Source organism: Macaca nemestrina, chromosome X, assembly GCF_043159975.1.
Source record: "Macaca nemestrina isolate mMacNem1 chromosome X, mMacNem.hap1, whole genome shotgun sequence".
In the NCBI taxonomy this organism is placed as follows: Eukaryota; Metazoa; Chordata; class Mammalia; order Primates; family Cercopithecidae; genus Macaca; species Macaca nemestrina.
This window is the reverse complement of record NC_092145.1, coordinates 32091359-32118822: the sequence shown is the minus strand read 5'-3', so window position 1 is coordinate 32118822 and position 27464 is coordinate 32091359. Positions and strand designations below refer to the sequence as shown.

At 36.1% G+C, this 27464-nt stretch overlaps 1 protein-coding gene across 10 annotated transcripts in view; it reads right to left on the bottom strand.

Annotated features, from left to right (window-relative positions):
* The window catches only part of LOC105468432 (THO complex subunit 2), a 133489-nt gene that overhangs the window by 16687 nt on the left and 89338 nt on the right, over window positions 1–27464 (bottom strand). For 4 of the 10 annotated variants that reach the window (XM_011718576.3, XM_011718577.2, XM_071089321.1 and 1 more), the window contains exons 16-33: window positions 24684–24780; window positions 23075–23168; window positions 22199–22279; window positions 20233–20329; window positions 18094–18211; window positions 16043–16222; window positions 14879–15043; window positions 10844–11119; window positions 9676–9817; window positions 9068–9225; window positions 7701–7829; window positions 7220–7351; window positions 6946–7130; window positions 6270–6448; window positions 5923–6025; window positions 4036–4466; window positions 3780–3838; window positions 2248–2364 (exon numbers count right to left, since the gene is read on the bottom strand). In XM_011718576.3, coding sequence (XP_011716878.2) covers window positions 2248–2364; window positions 3780–3838; window positions 4036–4466; window positions 5923–6025; window positions 6270–6448; window positions 6946–7130; window positions 7220–7351; window positions 7701–7829; window positions 9068–9225; window positions 9676–9817; window positions 10844–11119; window positions 14879–15043; window positions 16043–16222; window positions 18094–18211; window positions 20233–20329; window positions 22199–22279; window positions 23075–23168; window positions 24684–24780 — 2743 coding nt within the window. Of the gene's footprint in view, window positions 1–2247; window positions 2365–3248; window positions 3839–4035; window positions 4467–5922; window positions 6026–6269; window positions 6449–6945; window positions 7131–7219; window positions 7352–7700; window positions 7830–9067; window positions 9226–9675; window positions 9818–10843; window positions 11120–14878; window positions 15044–16042; window positions 16223–18093; window positions 18212–20232; window positions 20330–22198; window positions 22280–23074; window positions 23169–24683; window positions 24781–27464 lie in introns of those variants that run through there. The other 6 variants (XM_011718584.3, XM_011718585.2, XM_011718579.3 and 3 more) reach the window with 4 other exon arrangements.

Sequence of the window (27464 nt, the reverse complement as noted above, 5' to 3'; positions counted from 1 at the left end):
ATGCAACATCAGCTACTATGCAAACCAGTACTTTGCATGCTTTACCAAAGTGCAAAGGCTTAAGAAATCACTTCAAATATTAATTGAATACCTAAACTTACTGCCAGGCACCATGCTAAGCACTAAATATCTGAAAAGTAGTAGAAGTCACATAATTTTTAGAAGCATATGTATATGCCATTTTCAAATTTTTCTGGTTGCATGTGGAATAAATCTATTAAATTTTAAAGGCCCACAAAACACCATTTTTTAAAAGGGGGGATGTGGGAGATTGAGCTGAATCACTGTAATTTTTAAAAACCAAAGCAAACACACTAAAGGAGCTAGAAAAACCCTTTCAACTATTGTTGAAATGGGTGGTGCTAGGAATCAAGGAACCTTAATTTTAGTTCATGTTTTGATACTAACAAATTGTATGTAACTGGGAAAGCTAAAGAACTTTTAGTCTCTCATTTGTCAAAAAGACACTATCCACCTGCCCTGTCTACCTCACAACACTATTAAGAGCATGAAATGAGACAGTACATATTTTCAAAAGGCCTTTTCACAAATGTGAGGAACTATCATTGGTTAGAAAATTCAGTTAATTTTAAAAGCAGGTTACAAACTGCTTCAAAGTATGTTTCAAACAAATATTCAGAAGGTAACACTGTTAGCCCATTAATTTAAAATAGCCCATACAAGCCACTGATGGTTAAGACTGACATAAACAATTTGAAACTGGTTATAAAAACCTACTATATTGCAGTATGTATTTAAGTTAGCCAACAAAAACTTTACATTAAATGAAAGTTCTATAGATATCAAAATTGAAATGGAATATAAATTAAGTTTTCCAAAACTATCCTAAATAGGAACATCATTTTAAATAATAATTCCATGTAATAAAAAATAGCAATATATAATTCCAACCTGATATCAACATTTTTGTAACTCCTACTAGGTATGGAGAACTCTGTTAGTATTGTGACGTTATGGCTAACATCAAAAAAACAAAAATACGTTGGACGTTTAGAATTTTCAAAAATAATGTCATTAAGTTGATGTCGTGTCTAATGTGTTATTTTGACTTGTTCTTCAATAGCATATTACAGAATAATCCCAATATCTACTTCAAATAAAACATTCATTCAAATCAGGAAAAAAAAAAAAAACTAACTAAATGGAAGTCCTCCTGGGATAGCTGAGACTTTTGATTAATACAGTATATTCTAAAAAACAATGCTACAACTTTAGGACACAGGTACACTGGCTAATATAAACTTAAAAATTAGTGCTTATTTCCCCAATATCCACAGACATTTCATTATAAATCTATACATCTAAAAGCAGTTAGTAATGTCAACTGGCTCTGTTTCAAAATTTCATTTGGTCCACCAGTAAAGAAATCAAGCTTAGCTGATTTCTATTTTAATCATGGTAAGCAATATTTATGCTGAAAAATAGGCTTTATTCTGCTAAGCAGATTCATTTGCTTGTAGCTTGTAAGAGGAGGCAAAGTAGAAAATCAAAGAAGGATATACGTTTTATAACAAAGACAAAACAACATGAACAATGGACAATTCAAGTATACTGAAATAAACTCTGTAATAAGATACATAAACTGCACACTATTTTTAGTAGCAGAATATTCAAGAAAGTAGAATAGGTAAGAATCAATACTGACATGTAAATGCAACCACCAAGTATTCCCCTCCAGGGGAATGATTCTTTCACATTAACTGTATCTCCTGATATTGTGCTACAACTACCAAAAAGGTACCTCAGCAGAGGATATATAAAGAATTTTTATAGATTGAGATGAGTTCCATTTTTAAAACAGATATGTGAATGCATCAAATTTATTTTTTGGTATTTTGGGTTGTCTAAACAGTCAGACAGCCTGGCAGATTTATTTTGAAAAATTAAATAAACCCAAAACAATCCAATAACCTCTTCCCTGAATGTTAAACTTATTTCCAGATTTTGAAGCATAAAAGGAGGATGTATAACACAGCAAGCAAGGAGAGATGATAGAAATGTTGCTACATTACACACATTTTATAACAATCTCATTAAAAGGGATCATTGTCGTCTGTTGTTTCAGTTTTAACATTTAATATTTTTGAAGGTTATTCAATGTAAGCAGAGTACTTTATCCCACTGATTTCAGCTTACTGAATGTGCTAGATGTGAGGACATCTACTAAATAAAATAAGTAAAGAACATTTGGTTTACTTAGGCATGATGAGTTTAAAAGACTCAAACCTTTGCTGAAGATTCCTTGAGTTCGATGAGACTGTCCTGTAGAAAATGAATGGAGATGACAGGTGAGCTGGCATAGTTCTCAGAACCCAGAGGAACTTTGGGAAGTATGGCTGTAACCTGGAAATAAACCAGCTACTTCTTGTGAGGATAAATTTCATGATGTCATTATCAATATGAATATCAACAATTAAAAAAAATGTAATGGAATTGTAATGTTAAAAACTAAATTAAATGTACTCAATGTAAGAAATAAAAATCTTTCTCTGCTCAGAATTTAAAAATAAATGTCAATGCCACATTTTTCATATCTCTCTACTTAAGCTATATGTAACGTAAGAGGTTTAAGAAAGCAAAACAGTTTTTTCTCCACAAAAAATTTAAAATACTGGAAGTCACTGTGGAAGAACAACATTGCCTTATACTTTTCATAGTTTTTCTTTAATTGGGAGGATTCACATTTTACTTTACTTGTAACTCTAATATAAATATATATATTTTAAATCCTAGCTGGAAAATTCAGTGGCATTGTATTAACAAGAAAACAAAATATATAAGAGTAATCACTTCTTTTTTTTTTTTTTTTTTTTTTTGCAAAGTGCCTATCATGGTGAATCTCAAATCTCCCACACACAAAGAAATCATTAAAAAAAAAAAAAAAAGAAAAAGAAATCAACTACGATATTCCACCACAGTGCTCTTGATGAAGAATTAATAACTTACAGTTTTTTAAAAGTTCAACGTACTGCAAATTCAAAGATTCCATGAAATTAGATGACTTTAGAATTAAAATTAAATATGGAGCAAGGAATGGCTACCCTGAGTCTTCAAGAAGGCTACACCCACGATTTTGTGCTGCAGTTGAATGCCTGGGGTTTCTCTTTGCTGGGTGGTAGGATTGGATGCCACATCTGCTTTTATCGTAACGCAAGGTTCAACTTGTTGGGAACCCATTGGGTATAAACAAACCTCCAAGGGAAGATAAACAGAAGCTGCATGCTCACTGAATATACACAACTACAGGAGAACTGATCACCAAGGAGACTTTAAAATGGAACTCCTTTCAAGACTCCTTCTTAGAAGGCACACATCGGTATGATGCTCATCAAGAAGCTTGAATTCAGAGGTAACTTGTTTATCCTGTATCATCCAGGAAGTCTTCAGTGCTATATATTCTTCAATATGCTGAAAAATAGGCTTCATTCTGCTGAAAAGATTCGTTTGCTTGTAGCTACCATTGCACTCCAAAAAAGACTGCTTAAAGCAGTTGAGGCACTTCTGGGTAAAATTTCTCTTGCACTTTGAAACACTACAAAATTAGTGCTAAGTCCTTGAAGTTTTAACATTTTTATAATAAAAATACTCAATAGAAAAAAAATCAGTCCACCAATATAGAAAAATTCATTTTCTAATGCAATATAAAACCTCCAGTGGCTCCAGTGAATGCTTGGCATAAGACTTGAAGGAAGTCAGGACACTGGTATTCCAAACAGGTGAGCCTAACATGGACGCTGCCTTCCTCAGGCTATACTAACCTTTACTGTGGAGGAATGTGATGGAGAAGGGTGGGTATCAATTTTGCGGCGTTTTTGTTCTGTTAAGACAAAAAGAAATAGTCAGAATAAGGTATATTTCTAGTTTTCCAAACACTTAAAAAAAAAAAAAAAAATTTGCATGGCAATCAAGTTCCCCTAGCAAAATCCCTATATAACCTGCCCAAACAAGGAGACAATAACCAACTATACATTAAAATAACAAAAGGTAAGAACATATAAAGAAAGGTAAACTTGCCCCTTTCAGGCTCTGGAATATCTGATCGGGGAACAGGTGATTTCAAGGACCCAGAAACTGGCGTTTTTTCTCCTCCTTTAACATTTTCCTTTGATTTCATTTCCTTTGCTATATCTCTTTCTCTGGATGGCTCCTTCTCTCTTTCCCTTTCTTGAGTTGATTTTGATTCTGCGTTGGGGACAGTGGTCTTAAATTTCTCATCTTTAGTTTTTTCTTCCTTCTTGAATTTTTCTTTCTCTTTGTCAGACTTTGGTGTTCTTTCCTTGGTCTCTCTTGCTTTTTCATCTTTATTTGGCCGCTCTTCCTTTGGTTTTTCTTTACCATCTTTACCAAGTACCCTGGCCTCTGGAGTAGTAGCTGGAGTCTTTTCTTTTTTCTCTTTTTCTTTCTCTTTCCCTTTTTCTTTGTCATTTTCTTTAACAGCTTTGTTGCTTTAGAACAAAAACATGGGATTTAAACACAAATAATCATAAAATGTATCCCTTGTCTGATATATGATAAAATATATCATAAAGGGTTTCTGACTAACTTCAAAAATATTAGAACTAAGGGCGAGTCCTTCAAAAACTAAAGGACAACTTTAAGACAAGTAAAAAGGAAGAAGTAATGGTCGGGTGCAGTGGCTCATGCCTGTAATCCCAGCACTTTGAGAGGCTGAGGAGGGTGGATCACTTGAAGTCAGGAGTTCTAGACCAGCCTGGCCAACATGGTGAAACTCCATCTCTACTAAAAATACAAAAAACTTAGCTGGGCATGGTGGTGGGCACCTGTAATCCCAGCTACTCTGGAGGCTGAGGCAAGAGAATCACTTGAACCTGGGAGGCAGAGGTTGCAGTGAGCCAAGATCACACCACTGCACTCCAGCCTGGGTGACAAAGCAAGACTCCATCTCAAAAAAAAAAGGAAGTATTTCTTTATCCAGTAAATCATAAACAAATTCATGAATTGCAGATTTAAAAGAATTATTAGCTGGGTGCGGTGGCCCACACCTATAATCCAGCACTTTGGGAGGTCAAGGCAGGCAGATCACATGAGGTCAGGAGTTTGAGACCAGTCGATCAACATGGCAAAACCCCGTCTCTACTAAAAATGCACAAAAAATTAGCCAGGTGTGGTGGCACACGCTTGTAATCCTAGCTACTAGGGAAGCTGAGGCACAAGAATCGCTTCAACCCAGGAGGCAGAGGTTGCAGTGAGACGAGATCACGCCACTGCACTCCAGCCTGGGTGATGGAAAGAGACTCTGTCTCAAAAAAATAAAAAAATAATTATTAAAATCATCTCAGGTTCTTTTTTGGCATACATGTATAACCTATGAGAATAAACGGTAAAAACCAAAAATATATCCCACAAACCAACCAAGGGAACTACTATCAGGAAATGGATTACTTAGCTGGATGGATCACTACTTAAATTAGTGTAGGCTTTTCTTATATCTGTCCTTACTCAGATTGTTCACAGCAATCACTCTAACCTAAACTATTTTTTTTAACTTCATACCTACATTCCCCTGAGTATCCCAGCAGGAGAAACAAAGTTGTTATACAAGCATAATTCTACAAAACATAATTAGGATGTAAAGCATATCAGCAAAATAGGGTACATAAAAAATTTCAAAGTCCAACATAAATGACTTTTCACATTACTCAACAACCACTCCCCTTCTACTCATGAGGATTCATATAAGAAATTAGAATTATGAGGGCCAGATGCAATGGCTCATGCCTCTAATCCCGGCAGTGTGGAAAGCCAAGGCTGGTGGATCGCTTGAGGCCAGAAGTTTGAGACCAGCCTGGGCAACACTGCAAGACCCCATTTCAAAAAAAATACATAAATATCATTTTTAAAAAGAATTTAGAATTATGACACATGGCACAGTGTTCCTACCTGTTAGAGCCACTATTTCCATTGCTTGAATTCCCTTTAGGTGTGGTGCTAGAAGCTTTATTAACAGCTTTCACACCACACTGAGATCTCTCCCTTGATTTATCTGAAATAAAAGTAAGGTTTTATTTAACAAGCCCCTAAATGTAAATAAGCTACAATTTCACAGCAAAATGATTAGAGAATAATTAGAAAGAAACAGCAGGCTGATTACTTCTTAACGTTTATATACTCCTATCTAGGGAATAAAAAGTAATACTAAGCCAGCATTGTACTAATTCTGTGATATTAAACATTTTACTTTGTTGAAATAAAATATATTACTTATAAGTTTCTACAAATAAACATACCAGTCTCCTCAGTACTGCTTTCATCCGATTTAGATGCACTTCCTATTGATGATGAAGAAGGCCCACCACCAGGCCCATTTTGCACACTGGCAACTGCATTCCTCGGAGGGGGGTCTTTGTGATGAAACTCATTTTCAGGTATCATGTATGACTTTCTACTTTTCAACTGCCCAGAGTAGCTGAAAGTCGCACAAAGTGTTTAAATATACAAACACAAATCAAAAAACATAAACATGAGGTTTTTAAGAATTAGCAAGTTATTCATTCTACTATGTAGTTCTAGAGAATTTAAAAAATACCAATTTTTAGTAAGTTCTTGAAGGTTTTTATAGAATGCCCAACTTTCTTAAAAATTACAATTTCACTATAAACTAATCCTTAAACTAAGATGGCTTTTTTCTTTTACTCTTGAAGATCTGTTAACTATGATGATAAAATTATATTTCCTCCCAATCAAGAAATATTATATATGACTTTTGAAACTATCATCCAGTATAGACCGGAAGTTGATAATCAGAAGTGGTAACTCTCACCAGCCTGTGGGAACATGATCGCATAATCTCCCATAATCTCCTGAAGGCAGAAGATAAACTTCAACACTGTAAAACATTTTAAAGTCTTCAGAATCCTTCTGTCATCTAGTCTTGTAAATCACATTAAAATATAATTTTGTTACCCCATAGCCAATGCATATAGATCTGGCCTCTTCTCTTTTTCTTCTTGGCAGATTTTGTGTACTCTTCTTTCCAAAGCTTGACCCAGATTCAAAACTTTTGGGTACCAAGGAAGTATTTTTGTTAGCACAATCAAGATATTCCTGATGTGAGTATATTCGCCTGTTTCAAGGCAATGTACCGATGCCTACAACAAACATTTTCAGATCCATTATTATAAAAGTACAAGTATAAAGAGAAAAATCTGCCTTTGAAAAACCCAATTTTTTTTTTTACCTTGGTTAGTTTGTAATGCCATTTATGTACAACATGTCGAAAATTTTCATAGTCTAATTGATCAGCCTTATTTCCACCATCAAAACCAGTTGCCCGTAATATGGTAAGGAATCCTGGATAGTTTCCACATTCCTAAGGAAACAATGTTTGTCACTTTTAAGGAAAAATTATGATCCACAAAATCGCAGAAACTGAAACTTAAGTAGACTAGATCAATGTTTCCATATAAAACCATCATGCGTATTTTGATAAGTAGTCACAAAAAGTTCAACTTATACAAAGATATTAATTTGGAACGTCAGTTTGAGAGAGAATAAAAAACTATACAGAACTTTTTAATAATGAATTAATTGTGCTTATAAACACGGTTTTACAACTGAATCTTAAACTCAGCTTCTCTTTTAAAACTCAACAATCTAGACATTAATGGATGTGGTCATTATATACATGGGTAAAATATAAGGGTTTTTATTAATCATACCTTTTCATATGTGGCTCTATCACTATGCCACCTGGTCACAGTCTCTAACATGCAGCACAGAAACCTTCCATATCGACTGGCTTCATTTTCAGTACAGCTTGCAACTGTGTAAATTATGTCAGAGAAAACCTACAGGAAAAAAATGTTTAAAAAATATAAACAAATCAAGGTCAAAATCATTTAAAAATATTAGAAGATTCTCTTATAGCAAGTCATAATAAACAGGTAAGCTTAGTCGAAATGTATATTCCCTTTATATAATGACACTGCAGAGACCTTTGGAGATTTTGGCTTTTGTGGAGAAATAGTGAATTCATAAAACAACCACCCAAAACAAGAACTTTTATATAGAAAGCTGATTTACAGTGACGGGGGGAAAAAAAAAAACTGTCATTATTATTACATAATAGTTTTTTTTATTACATAATAGTTTCTTAACCACTTAGCCATACATATTACTGGGTTTATGGGGAGAGTAAACAGAGGAGATGCTAATAGAAATTAAAAATAGGCAGCTGACATGCTGTAACAAACATTATGTTTTGTGGGGGTTTTTTTGTTTGTTTGTTTTTGAGATAGAGTCTCACTCTGTCACCCAGGCTGGAGTGCCATGGTGCGATCTCGGCTCACTGCAAGCTCTGCCTCCCGGGTTCACGCCATTCTCCTGCCTCAGCCTCCCGAGTAGCTGGGACAACAGGCACCCGCCACCACACCTGGCTATTTTTTTTGTATTTTTTTAGTACAGACGGGGTTTCACCGTGTTAGCCAGGATGGTCTCAATCTCCCGACCTCGTGATCCACCCGCCTCGGACTCCCAAAGTACTGGGATTACAGGCATGAGCCACCGTGCCCGGCCACATTATGTTTTTAAACCACAAAATGTACTAATAAGAAAAAAGCTAAATGCAAAATGTAAATACGACCATACTAAAAAGTTTCCCTGCTTTTATATGTGTGTGAAGGTGTAAACTTTTGTTTTTTTGTTTTTTTTTTTTGAGAAGTGAAGGTTAAGAATGGAGAAGAAAGTTCTACCTATTATGATACAACATGTAAACTCAAATAGTTAATAGTTTAACCTTGAGTGACTATTACATATCAGGTGCTTTTTATGTGTAGTGATTCATTTAATCCTCACAACAATCTTATGAAGCAGGTACTTATGCTTTACAGATAAGAAAACAGGCACAGAGAGGTTAAATAACTTGCCAAAGATCATACAGCTAGAAAATAGTAGATCTAGGATTCAAGTTCAGACACTTGGTTCCTGAGTTCATGCTTTTTAACCAAACACACAATAATACCTCTATAAATTATAATGTTAGCTATCTTTGTGTGAGAATTTTTTAAAGGTTGCAATAAAAACTTACTCGATCATAGCAAAGAAGTGTGGAAAAATTTGGAGTTTTCTGTTGATGTACCAATTCAACAAAACGAGCACAGTAAACGGCATCAATTGCTGAAAAAATACATCGAGGAAATATACACAGCTGTAGAAATTTTGTGATGGTCTCATTTTTGGTAGATTCTAAAAATAAAGGAAGAATATATTAAGTGGTAAACTTCTTCCTCAAGTGCCTCAAAGCCACTAAACATGACAACATATTACCCTTAGTGTAGAGAATACTATAAAACCACAAACTATTTATAGTTTGTAACCAAATGTCATGCCTGGTCATGATTATCATTTTTACTATGTGGACTTTTTTTCTATCTTTCTCCAGAAATATGTTTTATACAGAAAAGTTGAATGACAAGCTGCCAATATGTAGTTAAAAGTTAATTAACTTCACCAGCAAACTATATCAGTTCCTCTAGTGAACGTGAAGTTGATTCTGCATTAACAAATAACCAAAGAATGGGATAGAGAACACTGAGTTGAAATACAAACATAATACACTGTAACACCTGTAAAGTTATAATGTTTTGTTTTCTGCAATTCACCAGCATCGGGAATGTAACAATTCCAACAACTTACTTGCTAAAAGCCAGTTGTCCTTTTCCAGTTTCAATCTCTGTAGAACTCTCTGTACATGTTCCATCTGTTTCTTTTCTTCTTCAAGAAGCTTGTCCTGAAGGGCAGTACAGCGCTCCTTCTCTTTTTTCTTTTTATTTGGGGGCTACAAAGAATAAATCAGATACTTTTCTAAATATATGCACATTACCTTTCTTCTTTTAACTGAAAAGTTTAAAGAGATAAAGGCTGACAGTTTATAACTACTTTAACATGAATATAGGTCCACCTGAATGTGCTTTTATCTTCATTCAACACACTCATAACACTGTCATGGCATCTTCACACACCATCAAAACAGGCTACATTTGCAACACTGATACTATCAGTCTCAGGCATGGTGTCATCTTTGACTCTTCCTTCTCCTTTATACCAAGACTGGTTTACAAGCCTTGTACACTGCCACTACCTCCATCAGTCTATGCTCTCACAATAGACTGCCTAAAAAGCCACCTAGCTGGTCTTTAGCCTAATGCTAGTCCCTTCCCCTATCAAAAGCATCTTTCACACTGCTGTCATGAGTAATCTGTTTTAAGTACCATTTTTTACATTACTCCCCTGCTCAGGAATCTAAAATAGCCCTCAATTTTACCAAGTCTATTTTTCTCCCTGACTTCCAATGCCCTACATAATCTGGCCCCATCATATTCATATGTATCACTAAGTATATTCACTATGTGAAAGTGAATCAGTAAACGTGATCTCCCTAAACCTCAATGTACTTCCTGTCTTTGCTGGAACCCTATGGTGACCTCCCTATCTGCTTCCATATTTCCAAACCTAATCTACCTTCAAGGCCGGTCCATTTCAAGACTCAGCTTTTCAACAGTCTTCTCCTAAAGCACTCACTTCTTGAGAACTACTGATCTTGCTATTAGAGTCACACGAATCACTTTAAGTTACCAGCATAGTCATCAGTAGAAAAGGACACTCAAATAATTTTTGATTAATCATAATCTCCACCTAGTCACCAACCTCCTGGCCCTCCACTCAGAATAACTATTAAACCCCATTTAAGAAAATATTATATAGCAACAAGATCACTGTTTTAAGGAACCAGAGCTAAAATAATTTCAAAATATAGGTGAGACCATAAAGTTATTGCACTTGAACTACTAGAACAAAAACCTACCATTTCCTGATTGTCATCAATTGCTTTCATCTGGACTTTAAGTTTATTGACTTCTCGTTCATAGCTGGTGTGTGGAACTGCAAGGTCATACATTGTCAATGACCAGAATGTGGCATAGAATTGAGGGCTGATGTCATCCCAGACTTTGGAAACATGTAAGGAGACCACTGCTTCATGGACAGGCGCCATCACCATCTCACATGATGTAATGTACTTATGAACTTTATGTTGCTGTTTACTTCCCTTTTCTGATTTTTTAAGTTCATCATACTTTGACTGTAGATAAAAAGTAAAAATACATACATACATACATACATACACACACAACATAATTTATAGCTTTGACTTTCATGGTATAAAAATCTATATTCCCTTCTAAAGAATCAAAAGATGACCAATCTCAAAACTGTTATAGAAATTCTAGTTTCTTACCAACAACATTTATTTTAAGATAAATCATCTCTGGAAGATATTCCAATCTTTAGTACTGTGTGCCAACTAGGAGATAAGGGCTCTTATCTAATCTGACCTGTTGAGTAAAGTGAACAGGGTATATGCATGTCCCCCTCTTCCATTCCTCCACCCTACTCCCTCTTGCTGCTGTATCAGGGATTGAACATGTAGGGTTTCCAGTCCTGCTTTTGAGATATTCAAGGGAACAAATAGAAGGTCTTAACATGAGAAAAGAGGAAGAATGGAACTAATAACAGTCAACTAGGACAGAACGTAGTATCACTACATGTAGACCCTACCAACTGTTAAAATTCGTCAATTAAAAAGCTGGATCAAGAGATTGAGGAGGGCAGATCCCTTGAGGTCAGGAGTTCAAGACCAGCCCGGCCAGCATGGCAAAACCCCATCTCTACGAAAAATTAGCCAGGTGTGGTGGCACATGCCTGTAATCCCAGCTACTTCGGAGGCTGAGGTGAGAGGATCACTTGAACCCCAGAGGCGGAAATTGCAATGAGCTGAGATCATACCCCTGCACTCCAGACTGGGTAACAGAAGGAGACTGTCTCAAAAAAGAAAAAGAAAAAAAAAAAAAGCTGGATCAACATTAAGAAAAGTTACAAGAAATTTGTTTTAAGACTGCTAAGTAGGGTGACCAATTGTCAGGGTTTTCTGGGGATTTGGGGGTTTCTGGGGATTTAATACTTCAGTGCCAAAAGTGGGAACATCCCAGGCAAACCGGAACCAACTGGTTACTCTATTGCTAAGCCAAATAAATTTTTCTGTGAAAAGCTTTGGTATATTGAAGTTTAAAGCATGTGAGAACTGATGCTGCAGCTTCTTTTGCTTAACTGATTTAACCTAATTTGGGGGAAAAGTCAGAAGAATGCCATATTCTTAATTTTGTGAGGAAAAAAAATTGTTAGTACAATGGGAGGGGCTGTAGAGATATGTGTATGCCAAATATATTATACATATATATACACACAAAAAAAATACATATATTCTCTATATATGAAGATAACATATATGAACATATATACACATATATATGAACATATACACATATATATGAACATATACACATATACATGAACATATACATGAACATATACATGAACATATACATGAACATATATACATATATATGAACATATATATACATATATATGAACATATATACACATATATATGAACATATATATACACATATATATGAACATATATGAACATATATATGAACATATATATGAACATATATATGAACATATATATACATATATATGAACATATATATATGAACATATATACATATATATGAACATATATATATATATATGAGAGAAGATAACACAGAGTTGCTGCTATTGTTTCACATCCTTCAGTCTCTTTAGGACGAATGAGCTCTCATGCAGAAAATTTTGTTTGGGTTAGGTATCACCCTTAATACGAACCTAAAGGATGTCCTAAAACTAGTTACTTCTTTATGTTAGAAAATGACTTAAATCATTCTATTTGTGCTAAACACATAACCCAAAATGAGATGATCAAAGGTTCTGCTTCCAGTTCTACACTGTGATAGGCAAAAGAGTCTCAGCTCCTTACAGCTCAGTTACCTGCCTTCCTTCCTGACTGCTCAATTTTACAATTGTTCTAGAATTTTACAATTGTTCTAGAAGTGGGAAGATTTACGCTCCGTTACTCCCATTTTAGAGAGCATGCTGACAACCACTGAGACCACATAAGTGACAAAGTTACAAAGAACATTAGTTATGAAAAAGGAGTCCCAATTGCATCAGAAACCTGAGGGAATAGCAGTTGGGAAAACAGAGAATTTTTTTTAATTTAGAGGACAGGTCTTATTGAAGGTAACTAATATGAATCTAGATGAGCAGAATGACTTCTAAGGTTCTAACAAAACGGGATAAAATAGGGCTGATGCTATCTGCATAAAAGACAGCCTAGCTACCTGTTCTGGGCAAGATCTAGGATATGAACTAGGTAAAAGCCTATCTTTCAGAACTGTGTCTCAAGGTGGACCACAACCTCAACAGTTAAAACTAAAAATTAGTTTCTCGGTATGAGAGGGTTACATGATAGCTCCAGTCTCCCTGCTCTGGGTCTGAATCTGTGATTTCTATTGTTAGGAACCCCATAGTCACTATCTAGTTAGAAAAATAGGCTTGGTCAGAAAAGAAGGCTATACTTCATATTTACCTAGGATGAATATGTTCTTGTCTAAAGTCAGTTTAACTCCCACTTCAAGTTCACACCTTCAGTCAAATGAAGAGACATAACAGTTCTGCATTTCAAATCGCCTGGGGAGCTAGACTTATGGAATAGAACTGATATCTACAATTATTGCTGTACTTCTCACTATTGTTCAAAAATCTCATCTCAAGAATCTGAGCAGGCCAGGCACAGTGGCTCATGCCTGTAATGCCAGCACTTTGGGAGGCCAAGGCAGGCGGATCACCTGAGGTCAGGAGTTTGAGACCAGCCTGGCCAACATGGCAAAACCCCATCTCTTCTAAAAATACAAAAATTAGCTGGGTGTGATGGTGGGCACCTGTAATCCCAGCTACTTGGGAGCTTGGGATAGGAGTTGAACCCAAGAAGTGGAAGTTGCAGTGAGCTGAGATTACACCACTGCACTCCAGCCTGGGAGACAGAGCGAGACTCCATCTCAAAAAAAAAAAAAAAATCTGAGCAGCGTTTGGCTGAATTATCTCCAAGAGAGCCTGCTGATAGTCAATTTATAGAGGGGACATAGCAGTCACCTCTTCAACAGCGGTTTTCACTCAAGAAGCAAAAGCAAGGATCCCAGGGCAGCTTGGATGCCCATCCAGTGCAACCACAAGGTTGCTGGGAAACCCCTTTTCCAGAGAGTGGCATGTTGCCTACAGATACAAGATTTATATCTGACTTGGCTAGAATGACCTGCTCCATTTTCTGACCTGGCAAAGTTCAGCCAACCTCAGACAATCAGGTGTTCCTGTTTGCTAGGATTCCATATTGCTGATTAGTGTGTTCACTTAGCACAGGGCAGGTCAGAATTCCTAAGATGAAGCAACTCTCCCACCTCTGTCTGTCAAGAAATCAGGTACTCTCTTGTACAGCTGAGAATGATCTACCATGGGGTGTGACAACAGTAAGACATTACACAAAGACAGCATACAATTCTCTGGATTGAGAGGATCTAAAGGGGAAGAAGCTAGCCTAACACCACTCCCTTATTGTCTTTTCCCCTTCAGAGTGTATACATAACACAGGAATTCCTGCATAGTGCTAACAAAGTGATAATTAAATCAAGTAACAGTTAGGAAAGAAGTGGGAGACTGTAGCAGTTGATATGTAAACACTAACAGCAGATGTTTGATTAAATGATTAGACTCCAAATTTCTCATCACCTTTTTTGTATACCTCTACCACACAGCTCTGTACCCCTATTGGAAACAAAGAAGGAATCCTAGTTTAAGGGCCAAAACCTTCCCCCAAAATCTGTAGTGAAATGTACTTACAGATAAAATAATTAAGAAATAATTTGGATCGTTCTTGAGCGGCAGAAAAGACACTTGTACTTACCGAAATATGATGCGCATACATTGGCCTAGACAGGAAAAATGCTGCATCATGGGGTGTATGAAATTCATTACAGAGTACATCAATTGAAGGCACTCGCTTTATATAATCTTCTGTGCTCAGATTAGATGCTAAAAACCCACCAAACTGCACCAGGGTATCATGACACTAAATTTAAAAAATAAGACAAAATCAACATATTTTCCAAAGTGATTAAGAAGTCATTTCAGGAATATTTTAACAATTAAGAATCCAAATTTTATAACTTAAAAGGACTTTAGAGACCATCTACAAGTATAATCACATGACCATATTACGAAAAAAGATGCCAAGGCCCTGACAGGTTGACTAATCCAAGGCTTTACTAGCCAACTAGGTCTCTTAAATGTCAAGCTGTTGTTCATCACTTTTAGTGGAATATATTTACCTAAATCAAATAAGATAATAACCATAGACAAACAGAAGTCAATTCCTTTGCCCTTAAAAGAAGAAAACTTTATTTACAGAATATATTTATAAATATTAAGTACCAAAACTTAAGATCAGCCCACAAAATGTGTTTAACTATCATCAACTACAACGCAAAGAAAAAGAGAGATAGCAACCCAGCCTGGGCAACATGGCAGAGCTCTGACTCTACAAAAAAAATCCAAAAATTAACCAGGCATGGTGGTGCATGCCTATAGTCCCCAGCTACTCGGGAGGCTCAGGTAGACTGATCACTTGAGCCAGGGAGGTAGAGGCTACAGTGAGCCGAGATCATGCACTGCACTCTAGCCTGGGTAACAGAGTGAGGCCTTGTCTTAAAAAAAAAAAAAGGAAAAGAGAGCGAGCATGCATGAGTGAGCAAGCAAGCAAGCATCTATTCTGTTATGACTGAGATTTCCAGAGATCAGGAAAGATATAGATGCAAACAACTTGAAGTTGCAGGAATTTAATGATGTAATATTTAATTAATTGACAGCCTTACACATATCTTGGAGCTATCTCTTAAATATCATAATTTACATAGAAATAGGCCCTATTTCCAGAATGTCTTTCACATTAGATTAGGATGTCTCATATTCACATGATGTGCAAAAATGACATTTTTCAAATTATAACACATTATCTTCCTTTAACAGGATTAAAAACATGTACATAAACATAAAAGCCACTTTAACTTGCCTGGTCGTAGAGCTTTCCCACAAGTTTCAAATGTTTCTCTCCACCTTCCTGAAAGATTACCCCATTTCTCTGCTGAGCCATAAGCAGACAGAGAGGAAGGGCAAGATCATGGTCCAATAGAGCATCCTTTAATCTCTGAGAGGATTTTTTAGTGTTTCTGATCTGACCAAAATAACCACCCTGCACAAGAAAAGACACAAATTTACCACTGTACAGTACATAACCCATGCTAATTTGAAAAAACGCAGAAAAAAGTTGAGTTAGAATCCTTAATATAAAAAACTCCTACATTCCACATTCCTTCCCTTACACAAATTTATTTCAGTGACTATTACAGACTACAGTCACTGGCTTAAAAGCAAATGTCAATTGAATTTAAATTTTTGCAAATTTTCCATTTTCCACCTTGCAGTCCGTCATAAAGGATTATTCGTTATTCAGTATGGCACAGATTCAACAGAGCAACTAAGACTTAAAGGAGTGAGGATATCAAAGATCACAGAAGATTTAGTAATTATTTGGTAATTTTATTTATTTATTTATTTATTTATTGAGACAGAGTCTCACTCTCTTGCCCAGGCTGGAGTGCAATGGCGAGATCTTGGCTCACTGCAACCTCCGCCTCCTAAGTTCAAGCAATTCTCCTGCCTCAGCCGCCCAAGTAGCTGGGATTACAGGTGCCCACCACTACGTGTGGCTAATTTTTTGTATTTTTAGTAGAGGTGGGGTTTTGCCATATTGGCCAGGCTGGTCTCGAACTCCTGACCTCAAGTGATCCACCCACCTCCCAAAGTGCTGGGATTATAAGCGTGAGCCACCACGCCCGGCCTTATTTGGTAATTATTTTCCTTATGGATGCATTTCTTACTGTCTTTTTTTTTTCTTTTTTATTATACTTTAAGTTCTAGGGTACATGTGCACAATGTGCAGGTTTGTTACATATGTATACATGTGCCATGTTGGTGTGCTGAACCCATTAACTCGTTGTTCTCGTCGTTTACATTAGGTATATCCCCTAATGCTATCCCTCCCCCGTCCCTCCACCCCACAACAGGCCCCAGTGTGTGATGTTCCCCTTCCTGTGTCCAAGTATTCTCATTGTTCAATTCCCACTTATGAGTGAGAACATGCAGTGTTTAGTTTTCTGTTCTTGCGATAGTTTGCTGAGAATGATGGTTTCCAGCTGCATTCACATCCCTGCAAAGGACATGAACTCATCCTTTTTTATGGCTGCATAGTATTCCATGGTGTATATGTGCCACATTTTCTTAATCCAGTCTATCATTGATGGACATTTGGGTTGGTTCCAAGTCTTTGCTATTGTGAATAGTGCCACAATAAACATACGTGTGCGTGTGTCTTTATAGCAGCATGATTTATAATCCTTTGGGTATATACCCAGTAATGGGATGGCTGGGTCAAATGGTATTTCTAGTTCTAGATCCTTGAGGAATCGCCACAGTCTTCCACAATGGTTGAACTAGCTTACAGTCCCACCAATAGTGTAAAAGTGTTCCTATTTCTCCACATCCTCTCCAGCACCTGTTGTTTCCTGACTTTTTAATGATCGCCATTCTAACTGGTGTGAGATGGTATCTCATTGTGGTTTTGATTTGCATTTCTCTGATGGCTAGAAAATTTTTGCAATCTACTCATTTGACAAAGTGTTAATATCCAGAACCTACAAAGAACTCAAACAAATTTACAAGAAAAAAAACAAACAACCCCATCAAAAAGTGGGCAAAGGATATGAACAGACACTTCTCAAAAGAAGACATTTATGCAGCCAACAGACACATGAAAAAATGCTCATCATCACTAGCCATCAGAGAAATACTTGCTGTCTTTTATACTTTGTTTCAGCTTTTTTAAAAAGTTGAAGTAATTACTGTATCTCAATTTCAAAAGGGGGGTAGGGGTGGTTGTGAAAGGAAGGTATGTATGGCTTTGACATTTAGTTTTATAAACTTACATATTGTTTGGATTCTTTACTATGACCATGCATACATTATGAATTTTAAAAGTTGATGAACAAAAATAGCAATTCTTACCTCAGCTTTTAGCTGCTCTCCACCAGTCATAGCCTCTAGTTGCTCCATTGTCATTTCCTCTGTAATTTCTATTCCTGCCATTTTTTGCACCACTTCTTTCAATATAAGCAGGTCAAAACTATTCAAAAAGAAAAAAGAAACAGTCTATAGTTAGAACTTCAAATATAAAAGTAACAATATATTGTAATTAATATACTGAGAAACCCTAAATTATTTGTATATAAATATGGGGGAAGGGGCGGAAGCAGTTTTTAACTGCATTCCTAGAACTATATTGACAAATACTTGGTGTGTAAGTTCATTTTAACTTTTACTTGGAAATAATTTCAAATTTACAGATTGGATGGAAAAATAAAAACAGTACAAAACTCACCCATATATCCTTTACCTCAACTTCACCTGGTAACATTTTTACTCCTGCTTGATCATTTGCATTTCCTCTCCCTCTCTGGAGCCCCTTTCTACATACATAGTCAGACACTCAATTTTTTAATCATTTGAGGGAAATTTATATATCATGGCCTTTTACCCCTAAAATTTCTAAGACTGCATTTCCTAAGAGAGCTGTTCTCTTAAATAACCACAGCACAGTTATCCATTTTAGTACATCAAACACTGATAAAATACTTAAATCTACCATTGATATTTCATTTTATCAGTTGACCCAATAAAGTCCTTCACAGCATTTTTTCTCCTCCAATACAGGATGGCCAAAACATTTTTGATGGTATAGAGCCATTTCTAAATAATCCGTTTACTAAAAAGGGACAAAGATGCAGCATGGTCACATACACTTGGAAGAGAGGCAGGGAAGGAAGGAAAAAAAGAAGTTCTAAGCTGTGATATCCGAGCCAAAGATGACAATTTAGTGGCCAGCCCAGAGCACATTTCAGTAATGTGCCAACAGTTACGCTTTTTAATTGTCAAAGTTTAGGACTACCAATGAAAATAATATCTTACGTCCTCCAAGATCTTCTTTAATTAGTTAATCTAAACAAAGTAAAAACATTCTTTCCTAAAAACTCGAGATGTTTCTCCAAACGTAAAGTCAGACATACCCAAGACACAAGCTAATAGACAAAAGAACCATTTTCTAAGATTCTTATTAAGGGTTTGTTCTCTCAACTTGCCGTGCTTTCCTTAGTTGCTTTTTTTTGTTTGTTTTTTTTTTTAAAGAAAGCCCTCATGAAAACTACTATATAACTACCAATGAAACAGTTTATTTTTTCTTCAAACTATGTTTTAATTAGATGGTCACAAAAACTGTATTCATAGTACAGAAAGCTGAGTTACAGATTTTAAAAATGATATATGTTATTCCGGCCTATAGATAAAGAAGAATAAAAATATATAGAAATGGCAGAAAGATGAGCATAAGGGATGTGCCAAAAAAAAAACATAAGTTTAAATATTTTTTAAGTTTTCCCTAAGCCAAAATAAGAATCTGTCAATAATTACTTAGGTAATACTTGTTTGGAACACCAAATAGCTTTTAATGCTTTGTTTGTTTGCTTTCTACCAGAAAGCTTCTGAAAACAATTTCAGGTTCTTTGATTCTAGTCAGTCTACTTCTCATGAGGTTTAATATACATACATACTAATTCAAACTCTAAGCACTGATATTGGCCCAAAATAAAATAAACTTCAGTATTTATAAAGCAAAAAGGACATTGTCCAAAAGGTATGGAAGCCTTATGTATCTCTAAAACTCAAATTCAAAAATTATGCTTTAAAGGTATTATATACACCCTCAAAATAAACATGTTCCTACCAGATGTTCAATGTGATACAGGTCAATTACTGCATACTGACCTAGTGCAGTATGTTTTGTTATAGGAAGATACACAATATATCATATTAGGCATTTACTCAAAAGCCCAATAGGCAGTCAAAATAAATGAAAGTATATTTTTAGTGCATTAACATATATAGCCAAATAGTACATTTATTCGTGAAAAAAAGTGTCTATTTATGTATTATCACTTAACTAAAGAATTTCATGTAAATAAGTGAGCAACTATTCTACTTGAGCCTACAACCAACAAGTAAGTAGTCTTTCAGGATAATAGGAGTCTCAATAACCCCAAACCACCAGAAGTACTCTATTGAATTTCGTTATGTATAATTTGCTATGAATACCTTTTGCCCGCCTTTAGCTGATTGGCAACATACTGAAGAAGACCAGCAAGATCAATTGGATATTTACGAAAAACTGCACCACAGAAACTAGCCAGACCTATATGAAATAAAAAAGGAGTAAAAACAACTCATAAAACAAAATGCACAAGTATCATTTCAACTAAACCTCTAAAATAAAATGAGATAGGAATAATTGTATTGCTGATGCTGTTGAATGGAGTTTCATAATAATAACAATAACCAATATTTATTGAGCATACATATGTCAAGCACTGTACCAAGCACTTTATCATGATTATCTCACTTAATCCTTGCAACTATTATCCTAGGTTGGTATCACCTATTGATGAAGCAAATTCAGAACAGATATGTCATGTAACTTGCTCACGGTCACATAGTACAAAGTAGAGCAGTAAGTCAAATCTTTGCAGCCTGATTCCAGAGTTTGTGAAACTAAGATATAACAAAATCTTGCAGATCACTCAGTAAACTCGAATAAATGACAAAATGCCAGCCCCCGAATGTGAGTCAAGGAAAAAAAAAAATCTCTTTTTATCTAAGAACATGCTACTAGTCGTGGAGGTGCAAGAAAATAAAGTATTACCAGACCTAGAAGCAGACAAGAGACCAATTTTAACCAATGGTCCTTATCATACCATGAATAGGGAGGAGACTCCAGCCAATACAAGAGTAGGAGATGCAAGTAAAGTCAAGTACTCTGCAAGCTATTCCACAACTATTTGCTAAGCACCTAAATGATATTGGACAAAACTCAAGTCCTGCCCTCAAGGAGCTGAGTCTAGCGGAAGATACAGAAAAGTAAACAAATAACTATGATGAGCAAAATGCTCCATGGGAATATAAAAGAGGAACACCCAATTCAGACTTGTGGGTGGGAGCATTAACAGAAAAAGCTTTCCAGAGGAAGTGACCTCTAAGCTGAAATCTAATGAATAAACAGAACACGGAGTGGGCCATGAAGGGTATTCCAAGTTAAGTGAATAATGGGCAAAAGTTCATGGAAAGTACAAGAAGTTCAGTATTAATGGAATCTAGAATATTGGGAAGCAGGGAAAAGATGAGGCTAGAACAGTGCAAAAGGACCTGATTTCAAAAGAACTTACTTGTATGACTTATTAAACATTTCGGACTTTAAAGGACAATGGGGAGCCACTGCAAGATTCCGCTATCAGATACAATAAGTTGAAAGAAAGGGAACTGGCTGCTAGAAACCAAAGGTACAAGAATTAAAAAGAAATATGGTTAGTTTTTTTGGTTAAACTAAGTCAAGTTTTTGTTCTTTTAAGATGACTGGAACCTCAGGATGGAATGGGAAGAAATGAGACTAGCTCCCTTACGATCAACTCCTATAAAATAATGTTAGTTAAAAAGGAGATTTTCGGCTAGGCATGGTGGCTCATGCCTGTAGTCCCAGCACTTTGGGAGGCCAAGGTGGGCAGATCACTTGAGGTCAGGAGTTCGAGACCAGCCTGGCCAACATGGTGAAACCCTGCCTCTAACGAAAATACAAAAATTAGCTGGGCATGGTGGCGCATGCCTGTCATCCCAACTACTAGGGAAGTTGAGGCAGAATTGCTAGAACCTGGGAAGCGGAGGCTGCAGTGAGTCGAGATCACACCACTGCACTCCAGCCTGGATGACAGAGCGAGACTCCATCTCAAAAAATAAATAAATAAATAAAAAGAAGAAGATTTCATCTCCCCAGTAATGCTTACCCAAATTCTATCACAGTCAATAATGGTCTCTTAAGTTAGGAAAATAAATAAGTACCATATCAACCTCCTTAAGTAGCCAAGGACTCTGTAGAACAAACTCAGTAGCTAGATATTCTCAACAACTCTTAACGAATAGGCTTCTAAAAGTCTCTAAGCGTAGGTAATAAAACACATAACATGGCAGTTACCACAGACAGTATTTTCATTTTCTCAAAAATAAAAATACTTACTCTGAAGCCAGCTTGAGATGGTTGTGTCATCATGTTTCATTCTTTCCTTTTCTGGATTAGCTAAAGCTTCAATGATACAATCTTTCATACATTAAGAAAAAACTTAAGTCATTACATCTCTAATAAAGACCCTTAAAACATAAATATGCCACACCATAGGGGCAAAATTGTTGGTCATTACAAATTATTTTTCTTTTTTTTCCAAGACCAGGGATGTTGCTAAAACTAATTATTGAAAAATACACTCATTGTAGTACCAACATTCCTTCTTTAGCCTCCTTTCCATCTTTCAGCAATCAAGATAGATTCCATCAATATCAAGATGTCTGGTAAGCCAGTTGGGTGCAGTGGCTCATGCCTGTAATCCCAGCACTTTGGGAGGCCAAAGTGGGTGGATCACTTGAGGTCAGGAGTTCAAGATCACCCTGGCCAACCTAGTGAAATCCCATCTCTACCAAAAAACAAGGAAATTAGCCAGGTGTGATAGCACCCGCCTGTAATCCCAGCTACTTGGGAAGCTGAGCCAAGAGACTCACTTGAACCCAGGAGGCGGAGGTTGCAATGAGCCGAAACCGTGCCACTGCACTCCAGCCTGGGCGACAGAGCAAAACTCCATCTCGCAAAAAAGAGTCTGGTAAGCCTCATGTCTCCCTTTATACAACACAAAGACACACACACACTCTCTCTCTCTCTCTCTCTCTCTCTCTCTCTCTCTCTCTCTCACACACACACACACACTACTGACTGACCAAACTTCAGATCAGCCACCTGAATCAACCTCAGATGGTTACCAAACGAAAACAGAATGAAAATAAAACATTTACCATATGATCTATTAAATATGAAATCTACATATTACTTCATTTGAAAGGATACAGGCCAAGACATCATAATTCAATGAAGTGAGGTATTTCAATGAATCTACTACAGGTGTTATTAAGTTATCATACTTTTGTATTTGTGACAAGATCTGGAAAACAGCAACAAATAATAGAAGGCATTAACTGATCAAAGGATTTCTACTGTGCCAACTAAGTAATGGCTACACTTTTTATTTTTCAAAAGAAATAATGCTTATAATTAAAGTGGTTCCCTATATAAATATTTAAATAAAGTGGTTTCTGTATAAATATTTCATATTTATATAGAAATTACTATTTTATCACTGGCTTAGAAAATATTTTCTTAGGCTACATTTTTCAGTTAGAAAATAATTCCAATTCTATAAAAAAATGACAGTGGTAATCTGACTGGAATTGCAATGAATCTGTAGATTCCTTTGGGCGGTATGGACATTTTAACTATATTGACTCTTCCAATCCAAGAGCATGGAATGTCTTTCCATTTGCTTTTAGCATCTATGATTTCTTTCATCAGTGTTTTACAGTTCTAATACAGATCTTTCACCTCCTTGGTTAGATATATCTCTTGGCACTTTTTTTGTGACTATTGTAAATGGGATTGTGCTCTTGATTTGGTTTTCAGCTTGAACATTATTGGTGTATAGAAATGCTACTGATTTTTGTATGTTGATTTTGTATCCTGAAACTTTACTATAGGTACACACGGACATAAAGATAGAAAGACACTGGGGACTCTAAAAGTAAGTGGGGGCGGGGGGGGCTTGTCAAGGTTTGAAAAACTACCTACTGGGTACTATGCTCACAATTTGGGTGAGGAGTTCAATAGAAGCCCAAACCTCAGCATTATGCAATACATCCATGTAATAAACCTGCACATGTACCCCTTGAATCTTAAAAAAATTAATTAAAAAAGGAAATAACTCCAGTTGGCCTAAAGCTGAATTTTGGAATGAAAGAGTCTAGTCTCTCTCATGTGTTTTAGAAATCTCTAAATATTGGCCAGGCATGGTGGCTCACGCCTATAATCCTAGCACTTCAGGAGGCCAAGGCTGGTGGCTTACCTGAGGTCAGGAGCTCAAGACCAGCCTGGCCAACATGGTGAAACCACATCTCTACTAAAAATACGAAAAATTAGCCAAGTGCAGTGGCGCACGCCTGTAATCCCAGTTACTCGGGAGACAGGCAGGAGAATCGCTTGAACCCGGGAGGCAGAGGTTGCGGTGAGCCGAGATCGGATCACTGCACTACAGCCTGGGTGACAGAGCAAGACTTCATCTCAAAAAAAATAAATAAATAAAAATAAATAAACATTGCAGTGATAGTATTACATGTAAATCACAATGAAATGTCATTTGAATGTTTCTAAAAGCTAAAATCAAGTAATAAGTCCAGAAATCAAAATGTGGTATACAAAATAACATTATATATACAAAATATTATATTGCCTATAATAGTAGCACTGTTACTATTAATAGAAAAATAGATCAATGTGTTACATATATTGTGTAGTAATTTTGTTTTTAGTATAACCTTAAGATGTTTTCATTTTCTAACATCATTCTATTTCCACCTGAGCTGATTTAAAGGCAACAAAAAGAAAAATCCCTTAAAATAATATTAACCTCAAAACATACATAATCAAACAAAATGGTTGGATTGCTGTGGCTCAACTTCCCAATTTGTCTTCCAGAAGGCTTCACATTTTCCTTGGTTAGGCGCCTACAGAGGAAGAAAAAGGTGGCAGGGATCATCTTAAGTAACATTCCTTGTAATGTTGATAGCTTTGTTACATCATCGTGGGGGAAAAAGCAATTATTCCCCAAATATCGAAAACGGATTAATGCAAACAACCACATTCATTACATCCTTTATGGCAGGATTTGGGCTATTTTGGTTAGGGATTCTCCCAGAGGGTATTGAGATTTTATATTAAATGCTTAACATTTATAAAATACACATTTCCACTTCATAGTAATAGTCTGATAATCAGTAAAACTCTTAATGTACTCTGCAAGTACGTAAAACTCTTCTTACAAAGAATCAAAATTATTTCAGATTTAGGAGGACTCATTTATCAGTTTAGGGATTAAGATATCAAATTTGGTGTCAAGCAATGAAATGCCTCATGCCATCTGGCTCAGTGACTCTAACACAGCAATAGGTAATGCTGCACTCCTCAATATGTAAAGTTATCTGCTTTTCATATTCAAGGTAAACAATGTTTTGAAACTAAATTCTACTCCTTTCCTTCCTATTTCTTCCTTTGCTCATCATCCTTTTACCAGCATTCTTCAAATTTATATTTATTAATTCTTAGAGTTCAAAACAATTATTATACAGAATCTTAAATGTCTCTGCTGAGATTATTACATAATAAATCTAGAGACTTGAAAAGGCTACAAGTGACAGGAAGGACGCTTTCTAGGATGAAAATATAATGAAGTAAATTATGAATTCAGTTTATAATTCAGGAGATGTGACCATTATCCAAGTGACAAACTTGCTATAATTAATTTCTCATGACAAAACTGGCCCCATCAATCAAAATTATTTCATCATCAACTGCTGCCCTTTCCAATTCTCCATATCCCAGTTTTTGTTTCATAGAAAAGAGAGACCATTAGTTTTAACAGTTAGCTATACAGTATTTTGTTCAAATTTCCAACTTACCACTACCTGTCCCTATTTCTAACCCCAATATTTCAGGTGCCTCCCTTTATTTGCCAAGGTCAACCCCTCCTCTCTCTGTTTTTTATTCCATTCCCTTCTGCCTCCATCACCCTGGAGGGACAAACAAACAAAAATTAAAGAAATATTTTCTTGTCTTTGTCTTCCCCTCAAACCACCAGTGTCTAGCATATGGAACACAACAAACATTTGTAGAAAGAATTATTAAATGCCCTATAGCAAGCTCATGTTTTAAATAGTATTCAAAACTCATTAAATTCTACAAGTAATAAATTAATACATTATATGCTTAATGTAAAAACTTCAAACAGTAACAAAATCATATTGTTTAAGCTTGGTAAAATAGTTTTAGCTTATGAATATAACAAAAATCCAAGTATATTAAAAATTCTGCACATATTATTCTGTAGTAAATTATATTTTTATTCATTCATATTAATACCTACGATGACAGTCAAAGTACTAAGCATTAGAAAAACAAGGAAGATTGTGTCTCTCAGCCTTTTGGCTAAGGTCAAGCGTAGAAATATAAGGATGAGGCCGGGTGCAGTGGCTCACACCTGTAATCCCACCACTTTGGGAGGCCGAGGTGGGTGAATCACAAGGTTAGAAGTTTGAGACCAGCCTGGCCAACATGGTGAAACCCCGTCTCTACTAAAAATACAAAAAATTAGCTGGACGTAGTGGTGGGCGCCTATAATCCCAACTATTTGGGAGGCTGAGGCAGGAGAATAGCTTGAACCCAGGAGGCAGAGGTTGCAGTGAGCCAAGATCGTGCCACTGCAGCACTCCAGCGTGGGCGACAGTGCAAAACTCCATCTCCCAAAAAAAAAAAAAGGATGAATAACAGAATAACAGTTCCTGCTCTCAAGCCTGGTCCAGTGAGGGAGACAGATTTAAAATCATTTATTAAATTTCAATATTCTTAAAAAGAGCAATCAACAGAATAGTACTTATATGCTATTGATAATCTAAAAGGTGGCTGGGGTGTGGTGGCTTACATCTGTAACTCCAGCACTAAGACTAAGAGGTCAAGGTGGGAGGATCACTTGAGGCCAGGAGTTCAAGACCAGCCTGGGCAACATAGTGAGGTCCCATTTTTACAAAGAAAAAACAATATTAATATAATAATAATAATAAGGGGGAAAATATATTCGTACTGACTTGCATATACATAAGAATATATGGAAGGATAAATAAGAGACTAAACAGTGGTTACTTTATTTTCCTTGGGGGGAAGAACTGAGTAGATGGAGGATGGGGTGAGACTTTTTGCTGTATGTATACCTTTTATATTTACTGAAACTTAACCCATGTAAACATATAAACTATTCAAAACATTAGATAATTAAAAACAGAAAAACAATCATATCAATGTACCTAGAGGTATGATAACATTATATGCATAAAAAATAGCGGTGGAAATAAAGATCGATTGTGCTTGGCAGTTTATGCTAGGGAAGCCTTCACTGGAAGTAACACTGGAGCTCACTCTCCAAGAATGAGGTCACCAGATGGAAAGGGGGAAAGGAAGGTAAGGGAAAATCTGTACCAACAGAGGAAACAAAAAGTATATACAGGGGAAGAGAAGCTAAGGAGAGAGTGGTACATTTAGGGAAACATTAGTAGGCTCAGCACATCTGGAAGTAGAATTGGCAGGAAAGGAGGTTGTATGCAGGGAGGGACAAACCAGGGAGGACCTCTTATTTATATCA